The sequence below is a fragment of the Balaenoptera musculus genome, chromosome 10 (genome assembly GCF_009873245.2).
Source record: "Balaenoptera musculus isolate JJ_BM4_2016_0621 chromosome 10, mBalMus1.pri.v3, whole genome shotgun sequence".
Classification (NCBI taxonomy): Eukaryota; Metazoa; Chordata; class Mammalia; order Artiodactyla; family Balaenopteridae; genus Balaenoptera; species Balaenoptera musculus.
The window spans coordinates 30,123,363-30,136,896 of record NC_045794.1 but is presented as its reverse complement, the minus strand read 5'-3'; the positions used below and the strand labels follow the sequence as shown (position 1 = coordinate 30,136,896).

The window sequence follows — 13,534 nt, the reverse complement described above, 5'->3', positions numbered from 1 at the left end:
AGCCGTCCAGTTTTCCCAGCGCCACTTATTGAAGAGACTGTCTTTTCTCCATTGTATATCCTTGCCTCCTTTGTCATAGATTAGTTGACCATGGGTTCATGGACTTTCTATCTTGTTCCATTGATCTATGTTTCTGTTTTTGTGCCACTACCATATTGTCTTGATTACTGTAGCTTTGTAGTATAGTCTGAAGTCAGGGAGTCTGATTCCTCCCGGTCCGTTTTTTTCCCTCAAGACTGCTTTGGCTATTTGGGGTCTTTTGTGTCTCCATACAAATTTTAAGATTTTTTGTTCTAGTTCCATAAAAAATGCCATTGGTAATTAGATAGAGATTGCATTGAATTTGTAGATTGCTTTGGGTAGTTATAGTCATTTCCACAATATTGATTCTTCCAATCCAAGAACATGGTATATCTCTCCATCTGTTGATATCATCTTTAATTTCTTTCATCAGTGTCTTATAGTTTTCTGCATACAGGTCTTTTGTCTCCCTAGGTAGGTTTATTCCTAGGTATTTTATTCTTTTTGTTGCAATGGTAAATGGGATTGTTTCCTTAATTTCTTTTTCAGATTTTTCATCATTAGTGTATAGGAATGCAAGAGATTTCTGTGCATTAATTTTGTATCCTGTAACTTTACCAAATTCATTGATTAGCTGTAGGAGTTTTCTGGTGGCATTTTTAGGATTCTCTATGTATAGTATCATGTCATCTGCAAACAGTGACAGTTTTACTTCTTCTTTTCCAATTTGTATTCCTTTTATTTCTTTTTCTTCTCTGATTGCCATGCCTAGGACTTCCAAAACTATGTTGAATAATAGTGGTGAGAGTGGACATCCTTGTCTTGTTCCTGATCTTAGAGGAAATGCTTTCAGTTTTTCACCATTGAGAATGATATTTGCTGTTGGTTTCTTGTTTATGGCCTTTATTATGTTGAGATAGATTCCCTCTATGCCCATTTTCTGGAGAGTTTTTAACATAAATGGGTGTCGAATTTTGTCAAAAGCTTTTTCTGCATCTACTGAGATGATCATATGGTTTTTATTCTTCAATTTGTTAATATGGTATATCACATTGATTGATTTGCATATATTGAAGAATCCTTGCATCCCTGGGATATAGCCCACTTGATCATGGTGTATGATCCTTTTAATGTGTTGTTGGATTCTGTTTGCAAGTATTTTGTTGAGAATTTTTGCATCTATATTCATCAGTGATATTGGTCTGTAATTTTCTTTTTTTTGCAGTATCTTTGTCTGGTTTTGGTATCATGGTGATGGTAGCCTCATAGAATGAGTTTGGGAGTGTGCCTTCCTTTGCAATTTTTTAGAAGAGTTTGAGAAGTATGGATGTTAGCTCTTCTCTAAATGTTTGATAGAATTCACCTGTGAAGCCCTCTAGTCCTGGACTTTTGTTTGTTGGAAGATTTTTAATCACAGTTTCAATTTCATTACTTGTGATTGGTCTGTTCATATTTTCTGTTTCTTCCTGGTTCAGTCTTGGAAGGTTATACCTTTGTAAGAATTTGTCCATTTCTTCCAGGTTGTCCATTTTATTGGCATAGAGTTGCTTGTAGTAGTCTCTTAGGATGCTTTGTTTTTCGACGGTGTCTGTTGTAACTTCTTTTTCATTTCTAATTTTATTGATTTGAGTCCTCTCCCTCCTTTACTTAATGTGTCTGGCTAATGGTTTATCAATTTTGTTTATCTTCTCAAAGAACCAGCTTTTAGTTTTATTGATCTTTGCCATTGTTTTCTTTGTTTCTATTTCATTTATTTCTGCTCTGATCTTTATGATTTCTTTCCTTCTGCTAACTTTGGGTTTTGTTTGTTCTTCTTTCTCTAGTTTCTTTAGGTGTAAGGTTAGATTGTTTACTTGAGATTTTTCGTTTCTTGAGGTAGGCTTGTATAGCTATAAACTTCCCTCTTAGAACTGCTTTTGCTGCATCCCATCGGTTTTGGATCCCATAGGTTTTCATTGTCATTTGTCTCTAGGTATTTTTTGATTTCCTCTTTGATTTCTTCAGTGATCTCTTGGTTATTTAGTAACGTATTGTTTAGCCTCCATGTGTTTGTGTTTTTTACGTTTTTTTCTCTGTAATTCATTTCTAATCTCATAGCCTTGTGGTCAGAAAAGATGCTTGATATAATTTCAATTTTCTTAAATTTACTGAAGCTTGATTTGTGACCCAAGATGTGATCTATCCTGGAGAATGTTCCATGCGCACTTGAGAAGAAAGTGTAATCTGCTGTTTTTGGATGGAATGTCCTATAAATATCAATTAAATCTGTCTGGTCTATTGTGTAATTTAAAGCTTCTCTTTCCTTATTTGTTTTCATTTTGGATGATCTGTCCATTGGTGTAAGTGAGGTGTTAAAGTCCCCCACTATTATTGTGTTACTGTCGGTTTCCTATTTTATAGCTGTTAGCAGTTGCCGTATGTATTGAGGTGCTCCTATGTTGGGTGTATATATATTTATAATTGTTATATCTTCTTGGATTGATCCCTTGCTCATTATGTAGTGTCCTTCTTTGTCTCTTGTAACATTGTTTATTTTAACGTCTATTTTATCTGATATGAAAATTGCTACTCCAGCTTTCTTTTGATTTCCATTTGCATGGAATATCTTTTTCCATCCCCTCACTTTCATTCTGTATGTGTCCCTAGGTCTGAAGTTGGTCTCTTGTAGACAGCATACATATAGGTCTTGTTTTTGTATCCATTCAGCAAGCCTGTGTCTTTTGGTTGGAGCATTTAATCCATTCATGTTGAAGGTAATTATCGATATGTATGTTCCTATGACCATTTTCTTAATTGTTTTGGGTTTGTTTTTGTAGGTCCTTTTCTTGTCTTGTCATTCCCAGTTAGAGAAGTTCCTTTAGCATTTGTTGTAGAGCTGGTTTGTGGTGCTGAATTCTCTTAGTTTTTGCTTGTCTGTAAAGCTTTTGATTTCTCCATCGAATCTGAATGAGATCCTTGCCGGGTAGAGTAATCTTGGTTGTAGGTTCTTCCCTTTCATCACTTTAAGTATATTATGCCACCCGCTTCTGGCTTGTAGAGTTTCTGCTGAGAAATGAGCTGTTAACCTTATGGGAGTTCCCTTGTATTTTGTTTGTTGTTTTTCCCTTGCTGCTTTCAATACTTTTTCTTTGTCTTTAATTTTTGCCACTTTGATTACTATGTGTCTCGGCGTGTTTCTCCTTGGGTTTATCCTGTATGGGACTCGCTGTGCACCTGGACTTGGGTGGCTATTTCCTTTCCCATGTTAGGGAAGTTTTCAACTATAATCTCTTCACATATTTTCTCTGGTCCTTCCAATCTCTCTTCTCCTTCTCGGACCCCTATAATGTGAATGTTGTTGAGTTTAATGTTGTCCCAGAGGTCTCTTAGGCTGTCTTCATTTCTTTTCATTCTTTTTTCTTTATTCTGTTCCACAGCAGTGAATTCCACCATTCTGTCTTCCAGGTCACTTATCTGTTCTTCTGCTTTAGTTATTCTGCTATTCATTCCTTCTAGTGTAGTTTTCATTTCAGTTATTGTATTGTTCATCTCTGTTTGTTTGTTCTTTAATTCTTCTAGGTCTTTGTTAAACATTTCTTGCATCTTCTCGATCTTTGCCTCCATTCTTTTTCCGAGGTCCTGGATCATCTTCACTATCATTATTCTGAATTCTTTTTGTGGAAGGTTGCCTATCTCCACTTAATTAATTGTTTTTCTGCAGTTTTATCTTGTTCCTTCATCTGGTACATAGCCCTCTGCTTTTCATCTTGTCTATCTTTCTGTGAATGTGGTTTTTGTTCCACAGGCTGCAGGATTGTAGTTCTTCTTGCTTCTGCTGTCTGCCCTCTGGTGGATGAGGCTATCCCCATTTCTTTTTTTTTAATTGTGGTAAAATCAGATAATATGAGAGCTACCCTCTTAACACAGTTTTAAATGTACAGCACAGTGTTGTTTGCTATAAGCACAATGTTGTAAAGAAGAATTCTATAACTTACTCATCTTTCATATCTGAAACTTTATATCCACTGAACAGCAGCTCCCCATTTCCTCCTTCCCCCAGCCCCTGGTAGCAACCATTCTATTTACTGCTTCTATGAGTGTGACTCTTTTAGTTGCCTCATATAGGTGGAATCCTGCGTATTTGCCCTTCTGTTGCCTCATTTCATTTGGCATAATGTTCTCAAGGTCCTAGATGAACATAATTTCTTAAAATCCAATCTCTTTTCTCAATAGCAAAGGGAAGAACTCACAAAAAGACGAGAGAAACTTTCAAAAAGAAGGGAAAAGATAGTCAAGGAAAATGGAAAGGGAGATAAAAATGTGGTTAACATCAATGAGGAGATGGAGTCATTAACTGCTAATATAGATTATATCAATGACAGTATTTCTGATTGTCAAGCCAACATCATGCAGATGGAAGAAGCAAAGGTTTGTAACTAAAAAAATGTTTAATGACTTAATAAGAAGTATTTTTGTATTTTTTGTCATTAAAAACACTTTGAATTTTTATATGAAGGGATTTTCTATCTATGGTTTAATGTGATTCTTAGGTTTTGCATGTATACCACTCCCTGCCTGCTTTCCATTTCTCTGCGTATTTTGTGATATTATTATTGTTTACAAAAGACATATATAATTTATTAATCAACCTTGAGTTCTTAACTGTTCAAATGTCTTGTCTTTTAAACTAGACCATACGTTTCTTGGAGTAGGGATCATATTTTATACTTTTCTGAGGAGTCACATTAGCTAATCCAATAATATCAAATAAATGCATGAAACAATGGCTTTGTCTTCTGTTAAATACATTCAGCTCAAGGTAATGATACATCATATGTTGGTTTGATGTAGGAAGAAGGAGAAACATTGGATGTCACTGCAGTCATTAATGCTTGTACACTTACAGAAGCCAGATACCTGCTAGATCACTTCCTGTCAATGGGCATCAATAAGGTAAGTTCTAACTACACTATTATTGAAAACCTAAGCTTTGGTTAATTCACTGCAATTTTGCTTATCTTTCTCTAGTGACCCTTTCCTTTGTAATAAGGAGGAAGATTGTTTTTAGATAGAAAGTGTTCCTTTTACCTTTCCTTAGAGTTAAGAAAACTCAGCAGTATTTACATCAATTCCGTTAGCTTCTCATCTATTGTGCTTGTGTATTAGAACAGGTAAACAACTTAAAGTATAAATACTTTCTTTTTCACGTTAACAAAGGAAAAGTTAAAAGAAAAATCTCTTAGGGTGCAGACAAATTTAGTATCATAATTTTGATTTAATAATGATTCTTTACAGCTCAAAAAAATCAGAAAGGAAAAAATATAGTTGCACTCTCCTTATCTTCAGAAACTTCTGCCTAAATGTTAAAGGTGATAATTTCTGACTCACCTTTTTTCCCATGTTGAGACTGTGCTAGACCTTTAATGGTTTGTTCTCTCACTTAATCCTCACAATGTGGAAGGAAGTAAGAATCATTCATATCATTTTGCATATTTGGAAACTGAGAATCGGGAAGATAAGGTAACTTGCTCAGGGTTAACGAGCTTGCAAGTGCAGGAGCTGGGATGAATCGAGATCTATTTAATGTCAAAGTCCATACATCATATGCATTTGCTATTTGATACAGATCTTTGTGTGGTAGATCCTGTTTTGTATAATCTAAGATAAATTTTTTTTGGGGGGGTGTTGTTATAGGGTCTTCAGGCTGCCCAGAAAGAGGCTCAAATTAAAGTACTTGAAGGTCGGCTCAAACAAACTGAAATAACCAGTGCTACACAAAACCAGCTCTTATTCCACATGTTGAAAGAGAAAGCAGAATTAAATCCTGAGCTAGATGCTTTACTAGGTCATGCTTTACAAGGTAATTTGGATTAAATTTTAGTTAAATAAATTGCATGGTAACTTTGCTCTTTGAGTATGCTATATGCTACCTTTTTTCCCTATAGCTTGACTGAATAGATGCTATATTTACTTATGCTTTTGATAATTATTCCTGCTTTAATTTGCATGTATAAATTTTGGGGGATGTAATTATTGTCATTGCAAGAAATGATTAGCAACTTAAAAAGGCTTACTTAGCATTATTAAGCAATTAGTTTTTATGAATCAATAAGATCAACCATGCTTCTGAATTGGTTGTTTAAATTATTTAAAGTATTAACCAAGTTTCATTACTTTACATACCTAACTGCCTTAAAAAATTAATTTATATGTGTTTGCTATGGCATCTATTCTACATATCTTATAAATGGTACATAATCTTGTTTTATATGAGAGTTCTTAACATTGGATTTGTTTTGATTGGAGTATTGCTTTTTGTTTCCTTTTTGCTGTTATTTACACAGATCTAGATAGCGTACCATTAGGTAAGTATGTTTAGCTTTCTGTGTACCCTACAGCTGCATGAATTACTAATTGTTCATGTACACTAATTGTGGTACATCTTATTTAAAAATTTTTATTGGCAGCCAGCTGGTTTTTGCATGATCTTTTATGAAATGTATCTGTGACCACAAACATACTAAGTCTTTTGTCTTTCTTACACATTTCCTGATTTTTAAGTTCTTAGATGTTTAAAGAAGTATGTTTATTTTTCTATTTTATTATTTGAACTCCAGATTTGGTTCCAGTTTCATAAGCCCCTCTTTCTTGTAGGAAAAAATGGAACATATATTCCTTTTTAATTTTTAAATCTATCTGTTAACTTGAATCTGTTGTTTTACCCTCATAAATAACTTTCTGTGTTATTTATCTTTTATATATATTTGTCTTTCATATATATTTGCTAGATTCTCAGCTGTTCTTAAGTTTTATAAAATTAAGCCACGTATATTTTAATATTGTAAATTGAATAAAACTATCCAAAGGATTTTATATGAACAGATTAAAACATTATTTATAATTATAATATTTTCAAGTTAGAGCTTTAGAGATCACTGAGTATTGAGATTTTTGACATTTTCCCTTGCCACTACAACATTCACGTGAACTACGCCCATTCATGAGTAATATCTATACTCCTCCTAGTGGTTATATACATGAAGGATCAGGAGTATCAGTGTAATTTTATTACTTGCAATTTTCCTGAATGATTATTTTGGAGTTTTTATTAAAATTATTTCAAAATCTGATCTTAACTTTTTTTTTCTAACCACGCAGCTGTCAAAATTTTCTAATACTTATACTTGACGGAGAGGAATGTAACTGAAAGATTAAATGTAATTTCCTCTCTGGGTTATTAAAATAAACATAACCTATGAATCTGAATTTATTTTAAACGATGCAAATAAAATACATGAGCTATTTGATTTTTTTAGACGTTTACCCTGTGTGTTAAATCTCAAAATAGTATTTCCTTGAGATCAATTCCATAATACAGATATGGACAGGCTACAACTTTTATCCTGCTCAAGCTATAACAAAAACAGGTAGAAAAAGGATTGGTTATATTAAGGAATCATGTTAGGCTGCCCAAATTTCTGAATTATAACCAGAATTTTTGCCATTCCATGTGTCATTAAGCATGTTTCTTTTCCTCTTCCTCTTCCTCCTCCTTCCTCTTGTTCTTCTCCCCCTCTTCCTCCTCTGACTTTTCTTTGTTCTTCTTCATCTTAGTGGCTCAATTTATAGTAATAAGTAAATTCTTATTTAAGTCCATTATCTCTTTTAACTTGGAAGAAAAATGCAATGCCCTCTTTGATGTCCTTTTGTGCAGAAAATATTAAACTGCTATTTGATGTGCATTGTTACTTTCTCACAGCTTTCAAACAACTTTCAATTATCTGTAGCTTAAAGAAGGGTCAAAAGCAGAGAGAGGAAACACATTCAGCTGATATAACCTGTGACTCATGGCATAAATTTTCCCTAAGGCCATAATCTAGACCAGAGGTTCTTGGAAGAAAAGCACGGAAGGAGAAAAACATGGAAGTTAAATACACAGAAACTAGACAGTCATATTATATTCATTGCTTTAAAAAATATTTATTTAGTTTCAATTTATCTCAACTTTGGGCTGGGTGCTGGGATTCAAAGATAAATAAGACACAGAATCTTGCCCTCATGGACTTGATACCTTGCTGAGGGTGACAGACCATGAACAGATTATGATACATTGCAGAGAGGGCAGAGATTGAGATATGTACAGGGAATTATGGGAGCACAGAATGGGGCTACCCAGCAAGAATGGAGGAGTTGATGAAGGCCTGCTGGAGGGGGTTAAATTTGAGCTGAAACATAAATGAAGAAAAAGATTTAGCCAGGCAAGAGACAAGGTGGAAAGGGGCTGGGCAGAAGAGTCACTCTGAGCAGCGAGTAAGTTAAAGGTTGGACATCTAACCAAAATATTGTATGCATGAGGACTTCAAGCAGGTTGGTGCTCTGGAGCAACAAGTATGTGGTATAGGATGATGAACATAAGGCTAGAGGGGGAGCAAGGGCCGGTACTCCATACTAATAGGCTTGTATTGTTGTAGCCTTTGAAGAACATCTTTATTTGCCCCTTCTTTTTTCCCTACCTATGTTGGTGTTCCTAGGATCTTTCCCTATGTTTGGGGATTTGCTAGAAGACTCAGGGGGCTCAGCATATAGTTGTATTCATGGCAAAGATTCATGAGAGCAATGTAGGAAGGATACACAACAAGATTGTAAAGGAAAAAGACGCAGATGGAGTCAAGAGGAATCCATGTCCAGGCTGCCTTATGCTCTCTCCCTCCCAGGAAACGTCACACAGAGTGCACTTTTCCCCCTGGAATGAAAATGCAACAACATGTGTGCATAGTTTACACCCAAGGAAGTCCATTAGACACTCAGCACCTGAGGTTTTTACTGGGAACTAGTCACATAGGCATACTTTGTCTAGTATATACCAGAATTTCAGACTCCAGAAGGAAAGCAAGAGTTCTCAGCATAAGCCATATTGTTTGCACAAATGTTCTAGGTGTAATGAACTTCCCTCATTAGTTAACTGATGACTAGGGATACTCTGAGAGCCAAGTTTCAGATGACAGACAGAGTCCAACCTTGCAAGAAGGCCTTTCTAAGGATAGTAGTCTCTGGGCTGCTATGTTAACTCTATTCGGTACACTACGTATATATATATACGTATATATATATATATATATATATATATACGTATATATATACACACACACACATATACATACATATATACATATCTATATACCTATATAAACTTTAAAATAAAGACTTTAATAGTAACTGTTTGGTTAACTTCTAGTGATGTGAGATTATGCAGCTATGTACCAATATGGATGAACTTTAAAGCATTTCGAAGTTTTAAGTCTCTGTTTTTAGCTTTAATGCTCAGTGATGAGAAAAGAAGCTGGTGTTGGGCTGGAATTATGTTCTTAGAGTTGAGAGTAGAGCAGTGAGGTGATGGCATGTCCTGCTGCCCAGATGGCTGTAGTGCTACAGACAAAGCTCAGTCCTGAAGAGGTGTCTAATTTGATGAATGCCTGGGTGGAGGGTTGTATCCTCTGGCTAGGTTGGTTATGTCAAACTGTAATTATCTCTAAATAAGGCATATATGCATATGCAGGAGCTAAGTAGTTTTTACTGAGCACTCATATGATATTTAATATACTAACTTGTTTCATCACTCCCTACAAGAAAATTACTAGTCAATCTTAGCCTGCTTTTATACATGGAAAAGTATAGACTAGATTTGTCATTTCTTTACATTTTCTATGTTATTGACTAATTCAGTCACCTTAGCACTCAATTATCCTCTCTGTGAAGCACATCCTCCAGCCTGCAAGCGTGGGCTTTGAGATACACATTGCCTTAAAGACCACCATTTTGCTTATTTCAGAAAGTAAACTCCCTTTGTGTGGGTGCTAGATGGGCTCCATTTTAGATAATGCTATCAAGTATTACTGAATTTCTATTGAAGTGTCTGCTAAACAGTGAGGAAGAATGGGAGCATCTGAGAAAGGAATTAGTTGACTTATGAGCATAATCCACCTGTATGATATAAAAGTAAAAGTTAAAGGGGGATGAATGCTGTATATTTTTCATTGACATATATATAATTATTTTAAAATATTTATTTATTTATTTATTTTCCTTATTTTTTTGGCTGCATCGGGTCTTAGTTGTGGCACATGGGATCTTTGTTGAGGCACAAGTAATCTTTTCATTACGGTGCACGGTCTGCTCGGGTTTCTCTCTAGTTACGGCGCCTGGGCTTCTCTAGTTGTGGTGTGTGGGTTTTCTCTCTCTAGTTGTGGCACACGGGCTCCAGGGCACGTGGGCTCTGTAGTTGCAGCGCGTGGGTTCCAGAGCACATGAGCTCTGTAGTTTGCGGCAGGCAGGCTCTCTTGTTGAGGCGCGCAAGCTTGGTAGTTGTGGCGCACGGGCTTAGTTGCCCTGCGGCATGTGGGATCTTAGTTCCCTGACCAGGGATGGAACCCACATCCCCTGCATTGGAAGGCGGATTCTTTACCACTGGACCACCAGGGAGGTCCCCAACGTATATATTGTTGATAATATTGCCTTTAGTTTTGTGGAATGGCTTTATAATAAAATGTATAAGTTTTGAAAACTTGCACCTGTGTTAGGGGCTCACTGACATTTTAAATAATTTACTTTCAGTGGCTGTTTTATTTACTGACTTCCTACTAGTTTTATATGTTTGCTTTTTCCTCTCTTTTTATTAGTGTGCTACAGTTGTTCTGAAATAGCAGTGGTTTGTTTGTATTTATCTACAAAACTGTTGCATGGAAACCTGTAGTTTTAGCCTTTTATGTACATGTGAATGAGCTGCATGCTGGTATGTAACTCCTGAATACCTTCACACACACACATGCTCTCTCTCTACTTGAAAACAAAAATAAAAATAAAGGAAAATATATAAGTTGGAATACTGATAAAGTACAACTATGTTCATACCTATGTGGCTTTTGAAGTTGGCTCAGTACATTAAAGGGAGTGCATGCAGCATTTACTTTAATCTTGTGTTTTACTCAGTGGTTTTTCATACATGGGATAAATGGATGGTGTGGGATAAATACATACTCTGAAAAATATATAAATAATTATACATACTCTGATAAATACATGATCTCATTTCCATCCTGTGAATGCTGTTCTTTGTTTTACCATTCAACTCATAGCTTTCCTATTTTGAACATATTTTTCTCATCCTAGGACATATAATCAAAGGAGTTTCTTAGAAATATTTTTTTACATTTCTAATTTGATTCAGTTACTAAAACCAAAGTGCCCATATTGAGAGAACTTAGGCTGATGCTTATTATAGCATAGGGATTACAGTCATCATTCAAATTGTGACATGTGGATAATACTTACATTTTGGACATTTTTTTAGAAAATGTAGAGGACAGCACTGATGAGGATGTACCTTTGAACAGCCCAGGATCAGAAGGAAGGTAAGAGAGGCTTTAGAAACTTTATAGATTTGACTTATTTCTGTAATATTTTTAATACTTTTATCCTGTGCATCAAACAATTACCATAAAACAAATAATTTTGGATTTTATGGCTAAGTGAAGAGAACTAGAAACAGTAATATGGAAGCCAAACTAAGTAATGCTTAACCATCAAAAACTTTAAAATAAAAATACTGGGATATTTAAGGAAGGAAAATGGACTATTTTAGTTTATTTTGATTTTAAATATTGTCTTTCTGTGTTTTCTGTAGGCATATAAATTTTTTTCCATACTTGTACTCATTAGAGGACATACAGTTTTCTATAAGTTCCCTTTTAATCATGTGGTTAATTACTTATTTGCACATAGCTCACTCTCTTCAGACCTTATGAAGCTTTGTGGTGAAGTGAAACCTAAAAACAAGGTAAGGAGAATTGAAAATACCAGGTAAACATTTTTTCTGCTGTTCTTTATTGTCACTATTAATCACATAGGCCTCAGGTTTGACTCTTAACAGGTCAGCAAGTAGGCATGCTTTTACCAAAGATTTCATGTGTAAGAAATTTAGTTCTTTATCATATTCCCCCTTGAAAAAAATTTTTATTGAAAAATTGCTCCTTTGTGAAACTTGTGATTTACTGTATTCTTGTACTTTTTCCACTAGATAAGATATGATTATGAAAAACAATCCTTAAAAATAATTTAGATTGACAGGAGATTTTTGAAATTTTAACATTCTAGTATGTCCTTAAGTATTCCTTATTTATTTTGTTTAACTGTGTCTTGAGGTGATTTGAATAGGCCAACTCTTAATCATCATTTTGTATTGAAAATTGATGCTATAATGTATATTTATGAAGCTTAAAAAAATAAAGGATACATACTGTTAAATGTGTAAGAAACACATGGTATATTTTAGATTGATTGTTTGTAGCATTTGATACTAGATGAATTAACTATCTTAAGATGTTTGAAAACAAAGAATTCTTGCAGTGCTTTGTAAATATTAGTTGAATGAATGGATGAAATCAGGACTCAAAAGAATAGTACTGTGCTAATGGACAGGATGGATTTAAGGCCAACAGTGGCTAGCCAGGTAATATAAATGAGTAATTTGGCTGGATGTAAGGTAATTAATAGGGGTCATTATGATTACCTGAAGTGGACATGCTCCATCTAAAGCAAATAGCCACCACTCAACTACTGCTTATTTTTGCCATGATGGAATATGGGCCTAAGGCTACCAGATCCTCAACTTTTTAAAGAGAAGCTTTAAATATGTATTTAAATGGAGAATTTCCTTATCTTTAAAATACTGGGCTAGCCAACTGAAACACATCTCCAGTCTTTATGTATGGTCCTTGAGCTACTGGCTTGGTGACATGTGGTTTTTGTTTTATTATTCTAAGTGACTAAGTAGAAGTTACCCAAACTCAAAGAAAACATTCTAGTATAGTTTGGATCCAGTCTTAAGTGGAAGAGAGAATCTCCTAAGGTAACTTGGTCTTTCAGGCCCTGTGAAAGCCAGAGAGAAATGTGAAGTGGTAGCCTGAAGGTCATCTCCTAAAAAAAAACCACTGGTTAGGAATTCCCAAGAAAATGACTCAATTTGCAGTAGGGAGAACTGACAGGGTAAAAGGTTGGCCTGCAGGGCTTTCTGTTTCCAAAAGTTTTCTGGTAATATCTACCACTCCTTTTGAACTGCAAAGATGCCTAAAAGGATCTCATATTATTTATTTTTCACTCATTGAAAAAGTGAAGTTGAGTATGTATTTTAAATAAGTATTTACCAGCACTATGTTAAATGTAGGGGATACAAAGTTGAATAAAACAGGTTGTCTGCCCTTTAGAGGTTTCTAATCTGGTAAACACCTTGATTATCTGTTAATACATTAGCAATAGTAGCCAACTCTAAGCATTAACAAGATAGTCCCATTGGTTTTTCAGGAGTATGGAAGGGAATGCTTATGGTAAATTTAGATTCTAGGAAAATAACCTTCACCTGCCTCACCATGCTGCCAAAAGCTGGTATGGACTGGTGGTAGATATCCAGCAGACAGATTAAACACCCAATTAAAGCATCAGGGGGGCAGGGTCATAAAAAAGGAGAAACAGATGTAAAAAT

At 35.0% G+C, this 13,534-nt stretch overlaps 1 protein-coding gene across 16 annotated transcripts in view; it reads left to right on the top strand.

Moving 5' to 3' along the window:
- The window catches only part of KIF21A (kinesin family member 21A), a 175,239-nt gene that overhangs the window by 135,008 nt on the left and 26,697 nt on the right, over positions 1-13,534 (top strand). For 11 of the 16 annotated variants that reach the window (XM_036865518.1, XM_036865508.1, XM_036865507.1 and 8 more), the window contains 6 exons: positions 4,234-4,428; positions 4,852-4,953; positions 5,695-5,860; positions 6,345-6,365; positions 11,348-11,408; positions 11,779-11,833. In XM_036865518.1, the coding sequence (XP_036721413.1) occupies positions 4,234-4,428; positions 4,852-4,953; positions 5,695-5,860; positions 6,345-6,365; positions 11,348-11,408; positions 11,779-11,833 (600 nt within the window). The remainder of the gene's footprint in view (positions 1-4,233; positions 4,429-4,851; positions 4,954-5,694; positions 5,861-6,344; positions 6,366-11,347; positions 11,409-11,778; positions 11,834-13,534) is intronic. The other 5 variants (XM_036865512.1, XM_036865519.1, XM_036865511.1 and 2 more) reach the window with 1 other exon arrangement.